Below are 26939 nucleotides of genomic sequence, written 5' to 3'. Positions count from 1 at the left end.
GAGTTTAAACATTCATAAACATCAAAGTGTCCACTACTGAAATCGTCACCTGTGAATCTAAGATGTTTAAGAGGCATTGGCGGTTGTCCAAAGGTGTAAAATATTTGGCCATTTCGGTACACTTGAAAGCGACAACCAAATGTTTCAGCAGCAGCTATCAACTCACATGCAGAACCATAGGTGAAGGGCTTAAGCATTTCACTCTTTTAGTGCTTCTGTGTAGTATAATTATCTCCTGTACCGTCATCAGTCCACACCTTGAACCTGTCCCAGTCATTCAATACATAAGACACAATGTTCCTCCTGATATCAAGAGTGAGCCTGATATGGCCGTGCAATATGTAACAAAGAGAATGGAAAAGGCAGGTGCCATCTCCGGGCATGGAAACCACTTGTTAAGTGAGAGTTCTTTGATCGATGGTGGTCACCTCAATAGACATGTTAATGGGGGTACGGTTGGAACGATAAAGGAAATGGGTACCTGAACAATGTAAAGTAAGTCTAAAATACCTACACAATAACTATAATCGTAATAAACGATCAATAAAACAGTGGAGAAGTCGTGGATTAAATTAAAAAGCTGTAGTCATCAGCAGGGAGACGTGAATCCCGTGGCAAAGCAAGGAAGGGAATGTAGAGACTGGAGCGACGTGGGAGGCGTTGGGATGGGGGACCCAACGCCGCCTCACACGGTGACCGAGCTGCAGGCTATGGACGTATATATGTACGTAAGTAGGATTCAGTTAGCGTTGGGAACCCGCATACCAAATTTTTTAAAGATGGGCCAATAAGTAACAAAGACTGTTGGAAAGTTCAATGTGGCGGCCGACAGTGGCATCATACCACTGAAATAAGTACGTACATTGGTTTCGGTTAGCACAGGGAAGCCGCCTACCAAATTTCGTGAAGAAGGGGCTATAAATAAGAAAGTTCAACATGGCGGACGTTGTCGACCGTTATGCGTAGAATTTCGAAATGAAACCTGCTTAGCTTTTGTAAGTAAGCTGTAAGGAATGAGCCTGCCAAATTTCAGCCTTCTACCTACACAGGAAGTTGGAGAATTAGTGACGTTGGAAAGTTCAATATGGCGGTCCAAGTGGCGTCATACCACCAAAATAAGTATGTACATCAGTTTCGGTTAGCACAGGGAAGCCGCCTACCAAATTTCGTAAAGATGGGGCCATAAATAAGAAAGTTCAACATGGCGGACATTGTCGACCGTTATGACTGTTATGTGTAGAATTTCGAAATGAAACCTGCTTAACTTTTGTAAGTAAGCTGTAAGGAAATTTCAGCCTTCTACCTACACGGGAAGTTGGAGAATTAGTGATGAGTCAGTCAGTCAGTGAGGGCTTTGCCTTTTATTAGTCTAGACTAGCAAAATACCCGCGCTTCGCAGCGGAGAAGTAGTGTGTTAAAGAAGTAATGAAAAAGAAAAGAAAACATTTTGAAAATAACGTAACATGATTGTCAATGTAATGAATGCAATTGTTTTGTCACTGTTACCTTTATATATCTATATATATATATATCTCTATATCTATATATATCTCTCTATATCTATATCTCTATATCTCTATATATATATCTATATCTATATATATATATATATATATATATATATATATATGCACTACATCGAGCCCGCGTGCTATTGTGGTTTCGCCCTCGCTCTTACTTTTTTACCGTTCATCTAATGAATACACTGAGTATGGCTTCACCAAAACAATCATTGATGGCGAATAAAGTATCCATTATTCATAAAGCTTCAATTGGTGATCTGTCTTTCTGCGTTAACCGCATATTTTTCATACGCCTCAAACCAAGGGGATGCGAGGGTAAAATGAATCGAAGCGCGTACATACTCAGTGCACCCCCTCTTCGGAATTGAACTTCGGACGTCGGCGCTAGAGGCAAAGCCTCTACCATTGCGCCACGGCATGTGGTTTGTCTATTTGAGAGTATGTAGATCGGGGTATATATATATATATATATATATATACATAGCAAAATACACGCACTTCGCAGCGGAAAAGTAGTGTGTTAAAGAAGTAATGAAAAAGAAAAGAAAACATTTTAATAATAACGTAACATGATTGACAATGTAATTGTGTTGTCATTGTCATGAGTGTTGCTGGTATATATATATATATATATATATATATATATATATATATATATATATATATACACACACACACACACACACATATAAACATATATATACACACACATATATACATATACACACACACATATATATATATATATATATATATATATACACATATACAAATATATACATATATACACATATTTATACACACACACACACACACATATATATACATATATATCTACATATATACTGTATACAGTTGTCAGGGATGCCGGGGCCATGACCCAGCCGGGACGACACGAAGGACCGGATGTGGGTCTGCACCCACCCTGGATCACGTGGGGGTCGCCTTCCTGGTTGCTCTGGGGGCCACGGGTACAGGGCATGGAAGCCCAACCCTGTAGGGGCCCGTGGTCACCCCCAGGAGGCGCCCCAATGCCTTGGGGACCTGTTACCCCAGCACTTCCGCCACACCAGGAAGTGCTGGGGGGAAGAGTTAGGACGGCGTCCGGAGAGCTGCCGAGAGGACAGCCGGCACTTCCGCCACGCTGGGGCGTGGCCAGAGGAGGCATGCTGGGAACACCTGAAGCTCATCCAGGGACTGTTTAAAAGGGGCCGTCTCCATTCATTCGAGGCTAGAGTCGGGTGGAAGAAGGACGAGGCAAGAGAGGAGAGTGGAGGCGGCCCGAGAAGAAGGCATTTGTGGCCAGGACTGTGGTATTGGGGTATTGTGCACTTTTGGACTGGGTCTTAGTGACCATTTATTGTAAATAGTGTATTTAATAAACGTGTGGTGGTTTGAAGACAACATGTCCGCCTGTCTGTGTCCGGGTCGGCTCCACACAGTATACATATTTACATATATATATACATATATATATATTAGGGGTGGGACTCGATTAAAAAAAGTAATCTAATTAATTAGAGGCTGTGTAATAATTAATCTTGATTAATCGTATGTAATCACACATGAAAATTTGCCCCAAATCGCAAATTTTTTTTTTAACAAAAATTTCAACATAAAGTGCAGTTTTTCTTCTTAAAAAAATAAGGCAGAAACATAAAAGGTAATTTGACCAGCTTCACCTTTAAACTCTGAGTAACCTTAGCCAAAATTATTTTGTACATTAGGCTAAAACATTGTGATCATTGAACATTTTGTAAGTAGATGTAATTAGAATTACTAACCATCACGGAAGTCCAATGATCCCCAGTAAGAGCCACAAAGTCCGCTTTCTGTAATTCATCTAATTTTGCTTGCTTTTCAGTGTGCACAAAACCACGCTTTTATCAAGGCTTCCGTCAGGTAGTCTTTTGAATTGAAATTTGCCTCCGATCAGTCGTAGCAACGTGCTTTCTTTCGACTCTTACATTTTTGTAGCTCTAATGTGTGTAGCAATGTAATCGATGTACCAGGAAATCATGCACTGACAAAAGTTCCCCTTTGCTTGGAATGCAAAGTCTGATTAAAAGCGTTATTTTTTTTAACGCGTTATGGAGTACATGCATTGAAGCTTCTCAGCTGTGCTTGTGCTAAGAAAAGGAAACATTTTAAAAATAACGTAACATGATTGTCAAAGTTATAGTGTTGTGACCATTATGAGTGTTGCTGTCATCAAGGATTTGATTATAATTTCTTGCAATCAGGTTCGTATTTGGAGGATGTGTTGTGTTCAAGTTATATTCGGTGTTTGTCAACCGTTGTAAAGATAACAGATTTCATTCATCGAAGTGTTCACCACCCAAATCGGTACTCGTCAATGTAAGATGTTCAACAGGCATTCCCAGGATTAAGTTGTGGAAATTGCCTACGAACATTTAGCGGTAGCGTGTGTATGAACTTAATTTTATGTTTTCCAGTCCTGCAAAGTCATTTGACGTGACCCGCTCGGAGTACATGCATCGAAGCTTCTCAGCTGTGCTCGTGCGATCTCGCGATGTCAACAGGTTTATTTAATGTTAGCTAAGACCCAGCACTTAAAAGTTTCTTGCTACAGCAATTTTAACTCTGTTACAAAGTGATCCAAAGTCTCGTTTATACCTTGTGTCTTTTCATTAAACTTGTATCTCGCTAATACCACATTGGTTGTAGGTATGACAAATGGCAGCAGGAGTGTGTCTATAAACTTAATTTAAACTTATGGTTCACACCGTGCTTTGTTTCCGCAGTAGCTGTTCACAGTCATTTCACATGATTACGTGGGAGGCGTGATGATGTCAGACGCAACTCCACCCCCCACGGCCATGAGCTGAAGTCCATTACAGTATATGTAGAAAAATAGGTTCCACTTATGACCATTACACGTAGAATTTCGAAATGAAACCTGCCCAACTTTTGTAAGTAAGCTGTAAGTAATGAGCCTGCCAAATTTCAGCCTTCTACCTACACGGGAAGCTGGAGAATTAGTGATGAGTCAGTCAGTCAGTCAGTCAGTGAGGGCTTTGCCTTTTATTAGTATAGATTCTGAGTGGCCCTTTTTTGTTTCTAACTTCCATGGTTGGCCTCAAAAGTGTACGTTTTTGGAATTGATCAGAACTATGTGTGGGAACTCTCGAGTATCATCACACCAGCTCAGTCACTGTCTGTTTGGAGTTTGCATATTTTTCTCTTGTCTGAGAGAGTCTGCCTTCAACAATCTGACTTTCCTGTAACATTCTGAAGGCATACTTGTTAGTTTAATTGGTGACTGCAAACTGGTCTGGTAGAGTTAGTGTGGGTGTGTGCATGAGTTAGCCTTGTGATGTGCTTTCATACCCTCCAGATTTGTTTGTCACCTTCTACCCACAGGCTACATTTGTTATATTACAGTGACACAGCGTTTCTCAACCTGAGTTTTCATAACAGTTTTAATCGCGCCCCCCCCCCCAATATTTTTTTGAAATGTAGATGCATGTTTTATTATACCTACTTAATTTTTATTGACATTTATCTAACTCTATATTTATTGTTCTAGTATCAGAATGTACTGTAGTTTAAGGTAATTTGTTTTGGTTTCAACAGATGTTTTTTTCATATTTTTGATTCTTGTTTTCTTTTTTCACATCTTCACGCCCCCCTTTTTGTTACTTCACATCCCCCCTAGGGGGGCCCGCCACACAGGTTGAAACTAACAACTGCAGTAACACAAAACTAGGAAAAAGGGTGTACAGGCCTCAAAAAAATAAAAACCAGACCAGGACTTCACTGATCTACCTCAGAAACAGGCCTCATCCCATAAAGCCTGGCCCAAAACTCAAAAAGCAGACTTTAATTCCTGAACATTCCCAAAAATGGGTCTCAGATTTAGCAGTTTAAAAATATACTTTAAATGTTTAAAAAATACACAAAATTGCCCATCAAGGCAGAGAATAATCTTAAAACATCTTTCTTGAAAAAGACAAACAAAATAATGTTTCTTAAATATAAAGAATTAAATAATGAAGGAAGTACATAAAAGGCAAAGCAAAGAATAAGGCTGGTGCCTTGTCAGGATGCTGAGCTGGCGTTTCTATCTGGATTTCTTTTACAGTTATGGTAATTTCCCTATGAGTTATGTATCTTGCAAAGATCAGTAACGTTACTTGACAAAATAATGAGCTTTGGATGGAATTTAAGAATTGGTGCACTTAGGCTTAGATGCATTAGATTCCTTACCTCATGATTGAGCACATACAAAGAAAACTTAATGAACAATAAAACAATTGTCACACGTTTAGGAGGCAGTCAAAAAGCCTAAAGGTGAGTAAAATATTGTGAGACGGGGGTTGTCACATGGCACTTACCCAAATCTCTCAATCTCTCAGCAGGAAAACTGAGGAGAAGTAAATATCACACTTCCGGGTTCCAAAAACGGCCGCTGCTACAACACTTCCGGCCCCAGACATGATATCACTTCCGACCCCTTCTAATGACATCACTTCCTGCCTCCATTTTCTGCCATCCTTTTCCTGCCTCCATTTTATTTTCTGTATAAAAACGCCATTTTGTTGACTGTAAATTATCATCTGCTTAAAATACTTTTTTGCTCTTGATCACAATGTTTCTTTTGGTTTTTCTTTTTTCCGGTGGACAATATACAGGGACGGTCCCCAAAACTTCTTTTTGGTGAAGCTTCATTTATTTACTACGAAGGTTTACCACACACTATATTTTAGCAGATTTTACAAAGGTTGGCTAGATAAAGTATAATTTTGCTTCAAGATCTTTTGGGAAACAATACATATTTTGTAAGCAATGACTTAATGAAGTTTTAATTATCCAGAATTTTACTTTCTTATTTTATGGAAATTTAAGTTGGTGCTGGCTTAGGTAACTATGGTCACTGTGTAGACTGCATAATCTCCAATGTTCGTATGGGTTTTATCTACTACTCTTGATTTCTCCTACATCCCAGACAGATATGTTACTTGGTTAACTGTCTTGAATGAGAAGACAAGTGTGTGTGTGTGCGTGCGTGTGTGTGTGAGTGAGTGAGTGTGAGAGACTTAATGTACCATGTAATGTAATGAACTCCTATCAAGAATTGTTTCATGTCCAGTGTTGCCAGGATAGAGCCCAAAACCTGTTCACAATGTGAGATAAAACAGTCTATGAATGTATCGCTACAGTACTGTTGTAAAGTTAAATTGACAGTAGATGGCAGCATATCATCTTTTAAAATACCATTAACAGAGAAAGCTGTAGTTTTACATAATACACATAGAGAAGATTTGCTAGATTTCATTAAAAAGAATGAGACATAATATTGAATAGCATTAACATTTTATTTCATATGCAATGGCAAGGTAACTGCGAATAATCATTATTTCTTAAGCTTAAGTGAATAACAAAATTCCAACTTAAAACAGGAATTATTTCCATATATGGCTTGGTTAAAAATGTATATTTGCAAATAAAAATTAATAGATAACCAATTCCCCATTCTTTCAGGTTCACTGCAGGGAAGGGTTGAGTATATGAGAACGTTTGTGGTGAGAAATGTCAATACCACCATAATACAGAAAATTTGTATAGAAACTCAAAATAGACATAGGCCTACACACATCCACAAACACTGAATATGTTAAACGTTTATGCAGAATGGGATACACACTGTTTAGAAAAAAATTATCAATAGAGTCTCCTGTGTCCACAAATTAGTTCATGACATCCTTCTGTATACACTATAAAAAAGTTACATAACAAAGGCAGAAATACAAAAATTAAGACCATCATTCATATGTTTTCTACTTAATGATTTTCAAAGTGTTTCCCAATTACATAATAAATGGACTAATTAAAATAATTGATAATAATATCATCATTCATTCACTCTGTCATCAATAAAAATAAAAAGCAAAAACACAGGTGTTGATGTCTTCTTGTATTACAAAGAGATGCTCAAGCTCTTCATAGCTCATCTCCTTCAGTCACCTGGATAAAAAGAGTATAAGGTTTGGTGAAATGTTCTGTAGATAGAGGTCTTCTTACTCTTAACTTTCTACATGTCACATTGAAAAACAATGGCGAACAATAGGAATTATTCTCTTTCTTACAAAGAAACAAATTAAGGTTTAACAACATAGGTAACCAGGATACATTTTTCCAATGAATAAGCCTTAAATGTAATGAGTTGAGTGTACAGTTGCAACAAATAGGATGTGAGCTGTCCTAACAGCTCCACAAGTCAGGCCAGGCCTTTCCAACCTACTGTGAAAAGGCGCTATATGGACGCAGACCCGACACCAACTGACAGCCGTGAGGCACACGTAAAATAAACAAACTTTTTATTTTCTTCACTTGTGGGGCACAACACAGTCCTAAAAGACACGCTAAACAAAACACTACCACCAAACACTCTTCCTTTCCTCCACTCCTCTCAGCAGCTTCGTCTCCCTCCTCCCGACTCTGGCTCCATGATTAGTGGCTGCAGGCTTCTTTTATAGCCCATCCGGAAGTGCTTCAGATGGTAATTAGCCTAATTAGGATACGCTTCAAAAAGCAAAAATCTTCCATGCCTTATTGCAAATTTCACAAATTAAATATTTTTTAATCCTACTTGACCCAAAGCAAAGTATGGATGAAAGGCTAAAGTCATCCTAACACCATTGAAATGAGTACACAACTTCATAAAAATCTAAAGCTTTTAGGAATATGACATTACATACCGTTGATCTCTTTCTTATTGGCGTAGTCTTCTACATCAACGTCATCATAAAATATCTCCAGCTTTAGCTGCTCCTCTGAACTTGGAGAGTCAAGGAGCTGCACGTCATCATACCCCGCTGTAGCCATCTCTTCTACAAAGAAACCAGGAAAAAAAAATCTTCTGAAATCATCGTAGCTGCAGGGAGAGTAATGATCCATTTACGTTTAAACACTTGCATAAAAGGAGAGATTATTAAAAGTGATGCTTTTTTAGCAATGGAGGCAATAACCAAACTCAATAAAAAAATCAAGATTACGGACCCGTTATCTTTTATTCTTCATGAGTTTATAATTCAGAGACAAAACCTGAAGTAAATAGTACCCATTATGGTGGACGGAAAAATGTAAGGGTTGATTCTTTGAGTAATGATCCTAAACATCTACTGAGTCTAAAAACAGGATGTTCTTTAATAATGTTAATCACCTAAATTCGCCAAAGCAGTTTTTGCAGTGAATATGCCATACTTGCTGTTGACCTTGTTCGTTGAATATTTTCCTGGAAATTCACAGTGTGAATGGCTTAGATGAACATGACATGTATGATGCCATGACCCTATTAGCACTCCAGCCTTTCACGCATTAAAAAAAAAGATTTAACAGGTACATTCGCTGACTAATTAGAATATTATGAGTACATGTATCCACTGACTGACAGGCTATGTTCCAGCTGTAATTTGATATGGGTTTATTTCGATATTTACAGGGGAGAGGTCAAATATACTGTACTGCATAACATGCTATAATATCACAAACATTTAAGTAAACTTCCTTGTTTTTGAAAATTATTGTTATCATAGAGTGGGACCAGCCAAAGTCAATGCAATAATACTCACTGGTTTTCCATTTTCAAATTGACGACTTTAACTATGTGTAGTGACTCAACCTGTGACAGAACATGTAGGAGTCTTCACAGGGGAAGGTCAGACTCTTCAGCAGGGAGCCATGCATGATGATGGAGTTTGAAGACGGGTGCCATGAACTACGTGGCAGAAGGCAGCTGGTGTGGTGTGAACACTCGGGAGGACAGCAATTCCCCCCTGAAGTCAAACCTGCAACTTCTTTTTTAGCTCTTTATTTATCCACTACAGAGTTCTCATTACTTTTTCACTGCCTGTCTCTCATTTTACATAAATTTCTTTAAAACCTACTCCACTTCCCCTCAACTGTTTCCATAATTAAAGGTTTGTTCCAGTTTACCTTTTTATACTTTGAAATGTATATAACCTTGTTTTACTAAAATTAAACACATTTAGTTTCAAAATAAGCTCTCTGCAAGAAATCTGTGAAAGGTGATATATTATGGTCACTGGTTCCTAATGGTTTGACTGTTAAACTCCGAATTTAATCTTTATTATTACAGGATAATTTTTTTTAGTAGTACAGGAAATAAATCAAGACAGGCTTCTCCTTTCATTGGTGCTTTGACATGCTACGGTTAGACGGTTAATGAGTACATCAATGACATCCTTTTGATTTGCTCTGCAACTTATTGCAGTTAATATTTGAGTAATTAAAGTTCACAGTTACTATAATATTCCCCCTTTTAAATATTATTAGGATGTATATTGAAGCAATTTTCCATATTAAAGGTTCTATAAATCTTCATCAAGATACAGTTCATCATTTCTTTGAAGAAGCCACACATTCACCTTCTGCTTTTCATAGTTTATCCTCTGTCTTTCAATTTTGCCTGTCTTTCATAAATAATGTTTACCAATTTATGTTATACTCATCCTCATTCCCACTCTTTTAATGCTGGGTGGATTTCATCTTATTCGAGCAGAAATTGACCCAGTATGATGTGGAAAAAATAGGAAGGACAGTGGTCATTTATGTGAATGGTGTAAAATAGAGCATATTACAATTAAAATTACAGTTTGCAATTCAGATATTGGAATTCTGGCAGTCAGAATATTTCCACATTATTTGCCCAGTGAGGTAAGTTACCTAATCCTTATTAATGTTTAAATTTCTATCTGCAAATGGGCATTCAGCAACAGAAATGATGTCACCAACACTTTAATGATGACTCATTCTGCCCTGCTATTATAATATTTGGTGACTTCAACCATACGACTTTGGATGGAACAATGACTAATGTATATCAGTTTGACTCTTGTTCCACTCCAAGAAAGAACAAGCTGGACCTTGTCTATTGAAATTTTAAAGATGCCTTTAAATATAAACTTCTGCCACCTTTGGGCAAATCTGACCACAATCAGATTCATCTTATTCCCAAATACAAGCCTGTTATTAGACCTGTTACAAGAACAGTGAGGAAGTGGAGTCTGAACAATGGAGTACCACAAGGATCAGTCCTGTCTCCATTTCTCATCACTCTGTACAACTTAGACTATAAATATAATGCCAGTTCAATCACTTGCAGAAATTCTCATATGATCTTGCACTTATGGGGTGTATTGATAAGGGGATGAGACAGAGTATAAGAGTCAGGTGGAGAACTTTGTTCCTTGGTGCAGAAAGAGTTGTCTGCAGGTTAACATCAGCAAAACCAAGGAACTGGTTATTGACTTTTGCCCCGTCAAAGAGCCTCAATGTCTGGTCACTCTCTATGGTGTGGAGATAGAGGTGGTGCTCTCCTACAAGTACATCAATGACAGGTTGGACTGGTCTTGTGTTACAGTGGAATTGTATAAAAAAGAGCAGAGCAGTCTCTATTTTTAGAAGACCATGTTTCTTTAATGTGTGTAGTAACATTCTTCACATCTTGCAGAATCATGAGTCTAGATTTTTTTAAAAATATATCAGCAAAGATGCGGTGAAGACACATAATGATCCAAAATACATCACCACACATCAAGATGTTCACAGGAAATTCCTGAAAAAGTGAAAAGTTTAGCGTTGTTGAGTCAATGTCTGGGAATATACAACATGTTCTGAAAAGGAAGCTGAAGGGCGAGACTACTTTAAAACAAACAAAAAAATGAAAAAGCTAAATCATCAGAAGAAATGTCTAAGAAAAGCTTCACAAAAGAAGGAACCAAGCATTGAATGACATCAACTTACAGCATGAAAGTCTGCAAGAAAACACTAACATTTATAGTACTTTAAATTACTTTAACTCAAAGTTCTTCTGCTCACCTGGAATATGGAAAAAATGTTTTGATTATTAGTATACAATAACAACAATAATAGTATTCATGTAATGTAGAAATACATAACAAAATCTGTAATTTACCATCAAATAGATATTTTTATTTCAAAGCCAAATTGCTTGTGGGTATAGAGTCAAACCAAAATTGTGAAGGTATATTTTACTTTCCAAAAAGACAATTTTGGTCTACAGTCATGAAAAAAAAGTTTTGAGAATGACACAAGCATTGGTTTTCCCAAAGTTTGCTGCTTCAGTGCTTTTAGATCTTTTGGTCAGATGATTCTATGTTATGACAAAGTGAAGCATTTCATAAGTTTCAAAGGCATTAATTAACAATTACATGTAAACAGTCAATATTTGCAGTGTTGGCCCTTCTTTCTTTTTAAAGACCTCTGCAACTCGCCCTGGCATACTGTCAGTCAATTTCTGGGCCAAATCTTGACTGATGGCAGCACATTCTTGCATAATCAATGCTTGGAGTTTGTCATAATTTGTGGGTTTTTGTTTGTCCACCCGACTCTTGAGGATTGACCACAGGTTCTCAGTGGGGATTAAGGTCTGGGGAATTTCCTGGCCATACACCCAAAATGTTGATGTTTTGTTCCCTGAGCCATTTAGTTATCACTTTTGCCTTATGCCATGGTGCTCCATCATGCTGGAAAAGGCATTGTTCCTCACCAAAGTGTTCTTGCATGGTTGGGAGAATTTGCTTTCAGAGGATGTTTTGGTCCCATTCTTTATTCAGGGCTCTGTTCTTAGGCAAAATTGTGAGTGAGCCTACTGCCTTGGCTGAGAAGCAACCACACGTTAATGGTCTCAGGATGTTTTACTGTTGGCATGACACAGGACTGATGGTAGCACCGCTCACCTTTTCTTTTTTCTGGATGCCCTAAATAATCAGAAAGGGGATTCATCAGAGAAAATGACTTTACTCCAGTCTTCAGCAGTCTAATCCCTGTACTTTTTGCAGAATATCAGTGTGTCCCTGATGTTTTGCTTGGAGAGAAGTGGCTTCTTTGCTACTCTTTTTGACACCAGGTCATCCTCCAAAAGTCTTCGCCTCACTGTGTTTGCAGATGTACTCACTCCTGCCTGCTGTCATTCCTGAGCAAGCTCTGCCCTGGTGGTGCCCCAATCCTGCAGCTGAATCAACTTTAGGAGACAGTCTGGGCACTTGATGGACTTATTTCAGCACCCTGAAGCTTTCTTCACAACAATTGAACCTCTGTCCTTGAAGTTCTTGATGATCCGATAAGTGGTTGATTTAGGTGCAGTCTTACTAGCAGCAATATCCTTTGTGTTTATGGGCAAAGCATTGATGGTCATTTTGTGGCAAGGCTGAAATGTAGTGGAAATGTTTTTTTTTTTTTTTGAATAAGTTCATTTTCATGGCAAAGAGGGACTTTGCAATTAATTGCAATTTATCTGATCACTCTTCATGACATTCTCGAGTAGACACAAATTGCCATCATTAAAACTGAGGCAGCAAACTTTGTGAAAATTAATATTTGTTTTTCTCAAAACTTTTGGCCACGACTGTAGTTGAAGCAGACATTACGAGTGTTTACGGTCTTCCAAGTAATATTCATCATATTTGAAAAGAATTCATTTCATACCATTCTCTTCTTTATCATTGACATAGTCCTGTGTTTCAGTGTCATCATAGTTTGTGTCCAAATCTGGTTGCTCCTTTGTCATCTTTTTCTCAGGTATTCCAAAATTGTAATACTGTGTTGGTGAAACTTCATCTAAAAACAAGAACAAAGAAAAGCAGTGACTTAAAACAACAACATTTGCTGTATATTAATTAATTTAGTAGGCCCTGTGATGGACCGATGCTATACTGGCAGTTGGAAATGGCACACCAAAAATATGTAGGGAGATTAATTAGGACCAGAATGATTAGCACAGTCAGATTTAACTGATCATCTGTTGGCTTGCTTTGTGTCTCATTATTGTTTGCCTATAATGGCAAGTCAGCTAAAATGAAGGCAGAAAAATGTGTTCAATTAGGAGCAGCAATTGGTTTGTAATTATGAAAATGGCCAAAACAAAAACCTGTAGCCATAGTAGCCCTTGTGGAGTTTGCACCCCCAGTATAAGGTTATATGGCAAGCATTTACACAACAACGGATGGCTGTTAGGCTTTTAAGCATACAAGTGACACATGTCAACACAAAGAAATTTTTGCTGACATTTAGTGGAAACAAAAAATCTAACACTAAACTGTGATCATGAATTGCGATTTAAAGGAGTATAGGGTCGTTATTGTCACATGTACAGAGTGCAGTGAACGTCTTACTTTCATATGCTAATTAACACGCAACACCTTGCCAGGTTACCTTGAATGTAAAAAATTCACTTTGACCATTTTATAATTAGTGTTTGGGATTTTCAAGTTTGATCTTACTTATGATTATTGCTTCATTCCATTTTAATTCAGTTGTTAGTTAATAAAATAAGTGTCTCAAGAATGATTGCTTTAATTTGGTTTCGAGTTTTCACACTTTTTTTATTTTTAGATTAGCAGTGACGTCTGTTTCCTTTTAACCGTTATTTGCTCTTTAGTCTGAGATTGACTTACTAATGGAAATCTTTGTGTTCATTTCGATTTCTTCCTCAATGTCATTATATTCAGCTTCGTTCCCAGTTTGATATTTCTGTGCATCTTGATTTTCACATCGATTTAGGATAGTTGATTTTCTGCCATCTTCGAATGCATTACCATAACCTTTAATTTTGGGAATTAACACAATAAAAACAGCACAATTATTAATCTAATTATAATTATACAATAATTCATGCTTATAGTCGTATAGTCTGACTATAGTCTGTTCTGATTATTAACTTTATCCTTTGTAATTTTTTATTGTTTTTCTGTTAATTAAAGATTACTTATTTTGTGTATTGAAATGAATGAAATGCATTAGGGCTTATTTATACTTCACGCTCAGAACGCGTACGCGCCCGCATCATGGCTGCCACGCGTTCCCAGCGTTCATTTCACGCGTCCTCTGAGCAGGTCCTCAGAAATTAACGCAACGCGTGCACGAGTTGCAGTACCAGCAAAAAGTCGGGGGGCGCAGTGTGCTAAAAGTCGGAACGTGACGTCAGAGTCTCTGTTTACTATCTACATGTGACAGCAAGCCTCTATGGAGATCCTTCGGGGATCGATGTGCGCACTTTGCTGTTTGATGAATGGCTCAAATACAGCGCTATACATTATGTTGCCGATGTGAAGTTGCAAAAAAAAAAAAAATAGACGGCACAAAAGATGGTATGTGAGACTTTTAAAATGTATCGTGTCATTTATATATGTCTTTTTTATTTTTTAATTTTTGCAACTTAACAACAGCAACATAATGTACAGCGTTATATTTGAGCCACTGAGAAAAAAATAAAGGACACGGTGAAAACGTGTATTTTGTGATTAAAGTGGAAATTTCGGCTTTAATCTCGAAATGTCCACTTTAACCTCGTAGTTTACTTTATCATTAAAGCAGACGGTCGTAAACGTCATCCCAGTTTTTAATCGCTACGAGCTTCTTGGATCTGACAGCAGGTAAAGTAAAATAATAAAAAATAGATGGCACAAAAGATGGTATGTGAGACTTTTAAAATGTATCGTGTCATTACGATCGGGAATATGCGACGCTTGAATATAAAAGCACCATGAATGCATCTGTATGTCGGCATTTTGCTTCAGCAGCGGAAAGCAGCAATAGATCGCCAAACAGAACAAATTAAATGTATGATATTCCAACTCTCTGCATATTTAGAATCTTTAGATTTATACTTGATATCACTTTCATGATGAAATGCATTAAAATGTGTATGTTACATTTTACATATAATTTCGTTTAAATAATGAATACTGTTAATAAATACACACATGGGGGAATAATTACACACATGGAGGTGTCACGGTGGCGGAGCGATAGCACTGCTGTCTCGCAGGGAGTTATGTTGCTGATATTTCCTGCTTGTATTCCACACTGTGCTCCGGTTTCCTTCCAAAGATATGCAGATTTGGGAATTTGGTGCCGCTAAAATGACGCTAGTGTATGCGAGTGCTTGTATTCACCTTGCAATGAGCTGAGGCGTCGTCAAAGGACTGTTTCTCACTCGTGCCCAATGCTTCCTGGAATGGACACATACATCCCTGGATTTATGGATTTAATCAATAAACACCCTTTTCAGAGATATTGCGGTAAGGTGTTATCGGAATTTAATAGGTGTTTTAAGCAATTCACAACACAGAGAAGCCAACATGTTCTCACCGCGATAATATCTCGCACTGCCACCTGGTGGATTCCTCCAGATTTACGTAAAGTACGTGCGCAAGTATAAACACTACAACGCTTGCGTAGCAGGAGCGTCCGCTGCAGCATGCGTCGTGTGAAGTATAACTCCGGCCTAAAAGCAAACAACATTAGCGGGCAACTATGGCTTAGAAGTTTCCCCACATTAGGCTATGCAAGCTGTAGGCTAATCAAATATGCCAAAAAAAAAACTTTCCCATATAAGAATCCTAATTTTTGAAACAAATCTACTACCTCATACATAAATCAGACTTTCAGATTCATATTACAGCGGATACTTAAGACTAGTTATTTATTTTTGTTTCTAAATGATGACTGTTTAAGCCATGCATTACTTTAAAAAATAAAAACCTTTCCTAAATTGAATGTTTTCACATATTTGAGATTCAGTTGCTCCAGAAGTAAAGTAGTTTTATCAATTAAACTTTCTATGACCATATGAAGAGATTAAAGGTTTATACTTACTTAAGGAATCAAACTTTTCATCCAAGTTAACATTTGCCTTCTGCTCTATTTCTTCATACACAGCCTCATAGTTTTTGCCATATTCTGTGTAGAAACAACCAATTAACAAATCAAATGAATTTTTATCTCCTAAACTGTGTCTGTTCCCTTTGCTGTAAAGTCCTACCTTGTTTCTTGGCATTGGCACGTACTTTGATGAACAGGGCAGAGGACACGGCACATAAACATATACCTAAAATTAGGCAAGTCACTCCAAAGGGGAGCAGCCATTTATTCTGATCACCTAAAAAATAAGACCAGAGAATCACTTTCAGCATAGTCTTCTTCAATCACTTCTAAAATTTTATTTCATAGTAAAACCATAGAAACAAAAAATATTTTAAATAAAATCTACTGGTACTGAATAAGTGTCTTCTTATCAAGAAGCAATATTTAATGATTGCATTGTTTTCTGAAAACAATCTACTTTATTGTTTTTTCATTGATTTCAGTCAATGGTTTGAGAATACAGCAGACCTAGGAGAGTTACTATATATATTTATATTGTGAAAGACAGCCGGGACGCCCCTGCTGCTTATGTTCCGGGAGAGCCGCCGTGGACAGTCCAGTACCTCCCCCGGGACGCTTGGTGGCAGCCTCCCTGGCCAACGGTGTTTTCCCAACCATCCGCAGGGCTCCATGGGAGATGGAGTCCTCCACAGCTTGGTTGGGGCCCGGCGTGGCCGCTAGGGGGAGCTGCCTGCTTCCCACAGCCCAGCTGGAGGAGCCTTCAGCCCCACCCGGAAGTGCAATTAGGACCAGGTGGTTAATCACCTGGAACGCTTCCGGGTGGGCTATAAAAGGGCCCATCCACCACCACTCGAGGAGCCAGAGTTGAGAGGAAGAAGGAGACGAAGCTTGTCTGGGAGGAGTGGTGGAGCGAGGTGGAGAATTGTGGTTGCTGTGAGTTTTGTGCTTTGGGACTGTGTTTGGGCTGTGTGGCACGGGGAAGACGTGTCACACAGCTGAAGAAAAATAAAAGTAATTGTACTTTTTTATACGTGCCTCCGTGTCTTTCAGTGTCGGGCCAGGCGCGTATATAGTGCCTTTTCTACTATATATATATATATATATATATATATATATATATATATATATATATATATATATAATACATTATATTTGTATATGCAATACATTATATTTGTATGTGTTTCTGTTTATATTTCAATCTTATGCTTTCTACTCATGTTGCATTTCTCTTTATCATGTACAATGAGTATTTCAAATAAAATGTACCATTTAACTTTTTTCTTGTAAAGGTTGGCTTTCAAAACTCTTTTCTCAACTTCAGCTGGTTTAAAATCCTGCAACTGTATCTCTTCAGATGTGTAAAAATCATCATACAACATCTGTTCTTTACAATCCTCAGAAGCTACTTGAGACTCACAGGACACAGTTCTCTCAGTTTATGGTTAATAACTAAGAAAACTGTATCTGAGCTTGACTGTTCTTCATTGGTAGTATCCCATATTATCACACTACACTGCACACACTTAATGCATGAATACAAATAATCTATCTCCAAAATAGCTTTCCTTATAGATTGTGCACTGCTAAAGCACCTGGAATATATTTTCCCTTAAACTTAGTAAACCCCATTGTGGAAAAAAATTTAAAACTCATCTGTATAACCCTCACAATGTCTTCATATGCTGAGCCAATACTGTGTTTTGCAGATCTTTTTTGATCTAATTCTGACATCCCCAAGACATCAAATTTATCACCCCAACCCTATTTTTTATTGGTTGGCAATCTCAACCTGTTGTACCAATGACTTTTTACTTTTAGAACAGATTACATTTAGGCTATTTTTATGGGTTGTAAACAAGCAAAGCACCTTAAATGCACCTAAAGCACCTAAAATCCTTTAAAAAGTCAAAAGGGGGTAAAACTGACCAAAGAACATGGCAGGATAAATTTAAGACCATCCATCCATTATCCAACCCGCTATATCCTAACTACAGGGTCACAGGGGTCTGCTGGAGCCAATCCCAGCCAACACAGGGCACAAGGCAGGAAATAAACCCCGGGCAGGGCGCCATCCCACCACAGTAAACTTAAGTCAATTTACTAAACTTTTCACATATCTGAGCTAAATGATTTACTTTCACAATGTTTTTTATAGGTGTTAAACAAACTACCTGTTAATAAACATTAAAATCCAGTAAAGTTAACAGTGGGTCAAAACTGACCTGAACGACATTGCAAGGAAAAAGTTTTTACGAGCTATGTAAATTATGAGATGTTTATTTTTTAATTATTTTACCATTTATTTAGTGGGAGGTGTGTAGAAAAAGTTACAAAATTTCATCAAAAACAGGTAATTTATTTTTTGTTTGTTTTTGTAAAGTTAGGGAACTTTGTTAAACGCCTTTACATTTATGAGCTGAAAGGATCACTTTCATGATGCCTGTATACTGTAGGCGGTAAACAAACAAACTACTAAAATCCATCCATCCATTATCCAACCCGCTATATCCTAACTACAGGGTCACGGGGGTCTGCTGGAGCCAATCCCAGCCAACACAGGGCGCAAGGCAGGAAACAAACTCCGGGCAGGACGCCAGCCCACCGCAGGGCAATTACTAAAAATGATGAGTAAAATCTATTAAAGTGAATGGCAGGTCAAAACTGACCCAAAAACCATAGCAAGTTAAAACTTTGTTAGAAGCTATAAAATGATGAGAAGTTTACTTTTTTATATTAATTATTAGTTTGGAGAAGTGCAGGAAAAGTCATAAAGTTTTATCATGAACAAATGACCTTTAGAGCGCTTTCACCTACTGTGGTGGCCTGCGCCACCTCCACCTACTCAAAGCTTCATGATGCTCCAACAATGATGGATGGATTAAAACACAGAATTCTACGTGACCATCTTCATCAAGCCCTTCCGTGAGAACCCTAAATCCAAAGAGGACTGTTTCATTTATGTTAGGTAGAATACCCAGAGGGGACTGGGTGGTCTCATGGTCTGGAATCCCTACAGATTTTATTTTTTCTCCAGCCGTCTGGAGTTTTTTTTGTTTTTTCTGTCCCCCCTGGCCATTGGACCTTACTCTTATTCGATGTTAATTAATGTTGACTTATTTTGTTTTCTTATTGTGTCTTTTATTTTTCTATTCTTTATTATGTAAAGCACTTTGAGCTACTGTTTGTATGAAAATGTGCTATATAAATAAATGTTGTTGTTGTTACTGTTCACCAATTTCAAACAAAAAACCAGGTCAAATTTGACCTGAAGATATTATAAGGGTTAAGCAGAGTGGAAGGAGGTTCATTGCTAGCAAATGGAAAGGAATTATTCTTCAAAATCCTCTCTCTTGCTGTTTGCTTTGCTGTGTGCTCCAGTCAACACTAGTTATCACTAGTTTATTATTAATTTATTTATTTATAAAAGGTATAAGAATATATAGAATATAGAATGTATTTTAAAGCAACAAATGTCTTACCTTTTGACCCTATAAATGATAATGAATTATTTCAGCCTTCTTTAGTTTATGCAATATGAAACTAATGCAAGTAATTTAGGATTGTGATATTCAGAGATCGCAGTATTGATCATGTATTTGCATCTTTTGAACTATTATGTTATAAAATGTAGTTTTTCTTCTGTATACTAATTAGAGACTTTGTCAAAAGCAGCCTACGCAACTTCCCTCATCTTTCACCTGTATCTGTCATGGAAGGGATTGTTGCTAGTTAGTCACATAACACAATCTATTCAAAATATGTCATGCACACCATAATTCAACTTAAAGTCTTAATTGTTCATGCATATCTTGTTTGAAATGTACCCAAGACATCATTCAAACGGTGAATGATATTATCCCGCATCCATGTTGCTATGTCATATGTCTTGGGAATGTCCAACATTTAAATTGTTTTTGTGTAAAAGTATCTGTATATCTCTAAAATAGCTTAGATTTGAAATCTTATGAAAAAAAAATTGTACTGTACTGTACCATACCACTTGCACCAAGACTTATTTTGTTCATCTGGGAAAATTCTTATTCTCTGTTCTTCCATTACTTGTTATGTTATTATGTTTCTTTATTTGATCATGGAAAAGAAATACATTTCTATTAAGAAATATATTATTATTAGCTATTAGTGCTGCTGGCCTTGAGGTGCTGGCTATGCTTCATTTTCTCTAAGTTATCTGGTTTCCTATCTAATCCAAAAGACATATCTTTAGTTATTTGGTGACTCTAAACTGGCCCTTTTTGAGTTAGCGTGAGTCTATGCATGACTGTGCCCAACAATGAAGTGGCACCCTGGCCAAGACTAATTCCTGCTCTGATGCTGCCAGGATATTCTCAGGAGTCCATAACACTGAATAATGAGTTAGGGGATGCATTACTATTATTGTCATGCTGTTGATTTTATTATTACTGTTATTGTTCAACTTTCGCTAAATAAAATGACACTTAGAGTGTAGTGTAAGTCATACTAAATATTTTGAACTACTTTTGCACTTTCAACTTCTTCTCTCATTTATCAACTCAACAGCTTTCTTTCAAATTCAAGTACGGTATTTACTTGGGAATGCCTGAATTTGGTTAACTGTAAGCTACCTACAGTATTTTCTAAAGAATTGATCATTATAGTTAAAAAATATCACTTTTCAAGCTTTCTTTTGCTGCCCTAGTACATTATAGTCCATTCCATTTTACACAACTTTAACTTGTACTTTGTCCAGTATTGCACATTGCTGACATATGGGTGCAGCTTTTAAAGATGTGGTTATAGAATTTTAATCAAACATTTTTAATCAATACATGATAATTTTTACAATTTACAAGTACATAGTTAAATGAAGTTGTAACATTGGATTATTAAAAACATAAGGAAAAGGACTAAAGGTAGATAAAGGGTTAACTAAACATGGCTTAAAGCATGTGAGGGTTACCTCATCTTAGAGGAGACACCAACATAATTACTAATGTTAAAATGAAGTAAATGAGTAATGAACACCCCCATAAAAAGCAAGGACAAACTAGTGAGAAAGCTGAAACACTCCTATAATGAAGTAGTGAAAAGATGAATGGGAAAACCTGTGAGACACCTCTACTACGAAGTGATGTTTAGAAAAATGAAAGAATCGACATGTAAATGAAGTAACGGTTGGGTGTAATTGATTGGCTAAGATGATAGTATTTTGCATATTAAAAGTCAGAAGATGGGATGTATTAGATAAGGTAATGGTAATAGAAAAATATAAAAGAAAATGAATTGTATTAATGATTGCTCAATCCGTGGACGAGACATTTGTGCATATCTGTGTGTAAATAAATAATAGTTCTGTTCTCATCTGGTCTCCATGAATGACTTCTTTAAAAACAGAGGAAAGTTTTTTCCACAAATTGCTCTTTGGACCTGGGTTCAGTTCCTGGCTTAGTCACTGCCTGTACTGGCCTGGTATGAGTGAGTGTAGGTAAGTGAGGCCTATGATGAGCTGGAGTCCCATTCAGGACTTGTTCCTGGCTTGTGCTTAATGTAGCCAGTAAAGTCTCCAGCACCTTTTAATGGAAAAAAGTAATTATGGGTAATAGATGGTCTGATAGAATTCCCCAAATTCTAGTATATTTGCAAATAAGGGCAATGCTTCTATACCAGCATGAACTATTCTTAGTTGCATGTCATAATTTGCTAAGTCAATAAGAAAAAGAACTCACCTGTGCAAGTTTCAACTTGTGCTGATTCTGTCATGGAGGATCTTTCTGGTGAAGCTGTAGTGGGAGGTCTTTCAGTAGCAGCTTTGGAATTAAAAAGGAAAAATTAAAATAGAACTGAATACAAATGGTTATTTAGAGGATGACGCTATCAGTGTTCATAAGGTGTAGTTTAAAAATGCCCACACAGTATTAATAGATACCAAGGCATTAGCCACTTTTACATTTATAAACCTGAACACCACGTTATCAGTTAAGGAGCTGTTTGCTGCCATATCACAACTGACTCAGAAGAATAAAATTTCATTGCCACATGTACATCAGCTTGAAGATTTAGAATACTGTTCACTGTGAAAGGTTCTAGAAACTAGGCTTTTTGTTCAATGGGCATGCTCACCTGAACATCGGATCCTTGCCTCATCACCATTTTGGCACCTATTTTTTCCCCATGGCAGTGAGGAGCACTGCCATAAGACACGTTCATGTCCATAACAGGTCACTCCATCCAGCCATTTTACTTTGTTACTTGCTCCTTCATGTGTACCCTCCTCCAGTAAACCACTGTCTCCACATCCCAGTTGCTGACATATAATGCTGACGGTGGTTGAATCCATTCTGTTAGAGCAAACATCTCCCCACGTCCCATTATAGAAGACCTCCAGTTTCCCAGCACATACATACTCAGCACTAACAAGGCGAAGTTCCTTGAGTTCTGTCAAATGATTAAAATATACAAAGAAATATTCTTATCCATTCGGTAGCTGTTAATGACCATTTAGGACTACATGCACCAATTGATGATTGAATTCTTACCTGAACACACAACACCAGCATCTTGTTTGTGCTCATAGTTGTTATCTCGCCAGCCAATTGAAGGGCACTTCCATAAGGCCAACTCATCTCCTCTGCATTTTACTTCATCCAGCCACACTGGTCCAGAACCTTTTCCAAATTCTGCAGAGACAGCTGTGCGGACTGCAGTCCCACATCCCAGTTGTCTACACACAACCTGTGCATCAGTCAGGTCCCAGGAATTGCTGCCAACTGTCCCCCAGGTGGCATTGTAGTACACTTCTACTCTTCCAGCGCATTGGCTGCTGTGACCTGCCAGCCTGACTTTCTTGTGTTCTAACAGATAAGGAAAAAAAAAAAACATAAATTGGCCAGACATTAGTCTATTATTGCAAACGTATTAAAAATAGTGATGACCAAAGCCTGATATTACAAGTATGCAATATTTACAAATGAAACAACTAGTACAATCAGGTGATCATTTTTAAGTTTGCTTGTTAAACTAGTGACAGATGTAAAGAAACCTACAGTACCTGAACAGAGAATTCCCACACCTCCACTGATGTTGAACTGTTCAGATATAACTGAAATAGAGCAGTTCTGTAAGGATAATTCATCTCCAGCACAATTAATGTCAGTTAATATGACTGGGCCACTTCCTGAAATGTATCTGGAGATGTTCTGTACTTTCACTGCCTGACCGCAGTTTAGCTGAGCACAAACCACACTGGCATCCTGCATATCCCATTCAGGATACAAAATCCCCCTCCAGGTGCCATTCAGCATCACCTGAACTGTGCCCTCACAGCGGCTTTCTCCACCTTTCAGCTGAAGCTGCCAGTCAGCATCTGGAATCAGAATACAATCAATTAACACAAGCATTGTCATTCTTTGTCTAAAGCTTTTTGGTTTACAAAAAAAGCAAACAATGTTAACTTCATAGTATTGTACTTAGTCTATGTGTTTGTAATACTCAAAAACTAACACAAAAAGTAAAATAAACACATAAGGTAATGACATTTTATTTGGCTTAAACATAACAACTGATGTGTGTTTGGCTTGTATACAGTCTAGTAAACCATACCTGAGCAGATGATACTGGCATCATTACTGTGATCACAAGATGCTTTATCCCAAGAAACAGCACACTCCCCCAAGCGTGACTCATTCCCATTACACTGAAAATTCTCTCTCCAGATGGGACCCTTCCCTTTACCAAAATATGATCCTGAGGGAGTCGATACAGCTGCCCCACAGTAGAGGTGCCTGCAGATCACATCTGCGGCTCGCAGGTCTAGGTTCTTGTCACAGAGTGTTCCCCAGTTGTTATCATATAAGATTTCTACACGTCCTGAACATCTTGACACACCGCCCACCAAGCGAGGACCACCCTTTCCTGCAGTAAAAGGATACAAAACAGAGGTGTATGTCATTTTATCTTGCTTATTTGATGGAATCCTGTAACCCAATTTAAATCTCAAAGGGAAAAGCACATCATAATTTACTTAAAATTAGAAAGAGACAAATCCTCTCTATGAGGAAATGGTCCAAAACCTTTTTGGCAGAACATCATTGAGGATGTACTGAAATAGGCTGGGCCTATGTTAAGTTTTCAATATGTTAACATACACATATATGAAATATCAATGTATATTCCGCTATCTGCACATAAAGCTCTCTTATAGGATTTAGGAGTTACTGTTAAATATATTGCATTGTGATTTGTTTTGATATTTAACAGAAATACATGGACATTAGTATTGATTGAATAGTTGATAGTTCTGTGTATCACTTAATGCAATTAATAAAATTACATTTAAAAAAATATGCATATATTCAAAATGCGACTGGGAATTAGAGTAGATAAATGGAGATGCGCTACAAATGTCAAATTTTAAGGTTGTAAAAGAGTCCTGAATATTCCAGTGTGAGAATGCAAAGTCGAGTAGAAGTGTGCTGTTTCCTAATGGACAGTTTGTTGAAATCTAGAGGCAGAGATGTGTATTTCTTTTAAGTATTTTTTCAAAAAGGTAGTTTGGATAGCAATGGATTAAATATACATCTTCAGGTCTTTTGCGAAATTCAAAGGACCAAATAGGAGTTGAACTGATAACATAACAAAGGTCAAAACCAGAATCTTTCTCTACTTATTTAGCCTAAGAAGAATAAGACATAAATGTGTTTATTGTTTGACTCTCAATGGGACTCATGTATAAATGGTGTGAATGCACAAAAATGTTACATACATCCATTTCCACACACACTTCGAGATGTATAAAAACTAAACTTAGGGTAAAGACATGCACATTTTCATGGCAAGCCCCTCACCTTGGGTACGCACTTTTCTGCTTGGTTTTGCAAACTGGTGGCTCCCTGCGTCAAAGCAATGCTACTGTTTCTGTGTCATTTCCCTTTCTTTTTCAGATATGCATTGGTACATGACTCTCCTGGAGCAACAGTTTTGATGTAGTTCCAGAAATAAGAGACACTTCAATCATCAGGGAACACTAACCTAGGCTACATTGATACTTCTACGTCTTCATTTAAAAAAGGAATTTTTAAATAAAAAGAATGTCTGTCCATGCTAGCCATTTCACATTGTTAAAAGAAGTATTGCCGTCCACACTAAAACAAGCAAAAACACATGTGACATAGAAGTTCACTTATGCTGGGCATGCAGACATTAGGCTCAAAGTCCTTGAAGTGACTGTGTAGTTAAAACTTCAGAGCCATGTGAAAAACAGATTCCTTTGTGTTTTATGTACTTTCAAGACCATCGGCATTCACAGGACTCTGATGCCGCATTCACAACATAGAAAAAAATCAATAACGACGCCACAGTGAACTTCCCGTGTTATATGTGATGATCACGGTTGAAAATAATAATCTTCTGAACTGGTGATTGTCATTAAATAAAATCACCTCAAATGTTAAAGACACACTTTAAAAAACAGTGGAATGCAAAAGTTTGGGCACCCTTTCTTAAACGTCTGTTACTGTGAATAGTTAAGTGAGCAGAAGATGAACAAATCACCAAAAGCCATAAAGTTAAAGCTGACATATTTCTTTAATATTTTAATCAAGATTACATTTTTATTTCCATCATTCACATGTACAAAATACCAAAAAAATGAAAAGGGCTAAAGCAAATGTTTTGACAGTACTTAGTAACATCCCTTTGGCAAATATCACAGCTTGTAAATGCTTTTTGTAGCCAGCTAAGAGTCTTCAGTTCTTACTTGGGATATTTCATCCTTGCAGAAGGCTTCTAATTCTGCAAGGTAGTAACAGACATTTTAAGAAAGTGTGCCTAAACTTTGCCACTGTATGTTCATTCACAACAAGATTGATTATAAGCAGTCCACAGCAATTTGACACCATTTGGTAGCAAATAACATTTGTAAAACGAACTCAATAAAGAAAATTTGCTTTTATAACATTTCATCTAGATTACTGCAATGCGATTCTTTTTGGAATTAGCCAGGCCTCCATTGCTCGCCTAAAGCTGGTGCAAAACGCTGCTGCTCGATATTTAACTGGCACAAGAAAGCATGAGCATGTTACCCCGATTTTGGCTTCCTTTCAGCTGGCTTCCAATTTGTTTTCGAATCCATTTTAAGATCCTTGTACAGTATCTGTTTTTAAATCTTTTAATGGTTGTGCCCCACTTTATTTGTCAGAACTGCTGCATCCTTACGTACCGTCTCGCTCTCTCAGGTCAGCACGATGCAAACTCCGAGGTGATCAAGCTTTTTTAGTTGCAACCCCAAAACTCTGGAACAATTTGACATTGCACATTAGGCAGGCTCCTTCACTAGCTGCCTTTAAATCCTATTTAAAAACACATTTTTACTCTCTGGCTTTTAACCCAGTATGAGATGTTGGCTATCTGTATTCTTTTTATTAAGAATCTCTTCAGTTCTTATGTTTACATGTTTCTGTTTCATTTACCCTTTGGTTTTGTGTGTCTGATATGTTGGGTTTTCTTTTTTTTATTGTACAGCACTTTGGTCAGCCTTGATGTTGTTTCTAAAGTGCTTTATAAATAAAATAAAAATAAAATGAGTACATGTTTACACATGTGTGTTTATATCTGTGCTTTACTGCATTGTGCTTTCATTTCTCTGTCCTTTATTCTTGTGAGGTTGGCTACATATTACAGCTGTCCACTTCATTAAGCACCTTGCTATTAGTTTTGCCACCTTCTTACAGAATGGATCATGTTTTAAAAAATGTTGCTAAGAGG

At 37.4% G+C, this 26939-nt stretch overlaps 1 protein-coding gene across 1 annotated transcript in view; it reads right to left on the bottom strand.

Moving 5' to 3' along the window:
* Positions 1-6885: 6885 nt before the first annotated feature.
* Positions 6886-26939, bottom strand: part of LOC120529714 (scavenger receptor cysteine-rich type 1 protein M130-like) — a 29205-nt gene continuing 9151 nt past the window's right edge. The window contains exons 5-15 of the mRNA XM_039753777.1: positions 23778-24089; positions 23227-23541; positions 22715-23029; positions 22299-22613; positions 21905-21985; positions 16354-16470; positions 16188-16271; positions 13985-14131; positions 13017-13148; positions 8246-8377; positions 6886-7511 (exon numbers count right to left, since the gene is read on the bottom strand). Coding sequence (XP_039609711.1) covers positions 7504-7511; positions 8246-8377; positions 13017-13148; positions 13985-14131; positions 16188-16271; positions 16354-16470; positions 21905-21985; positions 22299-22613; positions 22715-23029; positions 23227-23541; positions 23778-24089 — 1958 coding nt within the window. The 3' untranslated portion in view covers positions 6886-7503. The remainder of the gene's footprint in view (positions 7512-8245; positions 8378-13016; positions 13149-13984; positions 14132-16187; positions 16272-16353; positions 16471-21904; positions 21986-22298; positions 22614-22714; positions 23030-23226; positions 23542-23777; positions 24090-26939) is intronic.

This window comes from Polypterus senegalus, chromosome 5, assembly GCF_016835505.1.
Source record: "Polypterus senegalus isolate Bchr_013 chromosome 5, ASM1683550v1, whole genome shotgun sequence".
Taxonomy (NCBI): domain Eukaryota; kingdom Metazoa; phylum Chordata; class Cladistia; order Polypteriformes; family Polypteridae; genus Polypterus; species Polypterus senegalus.
This window is presented reverse-complemented; position numbering and strand designations above follow the sequence as displayed.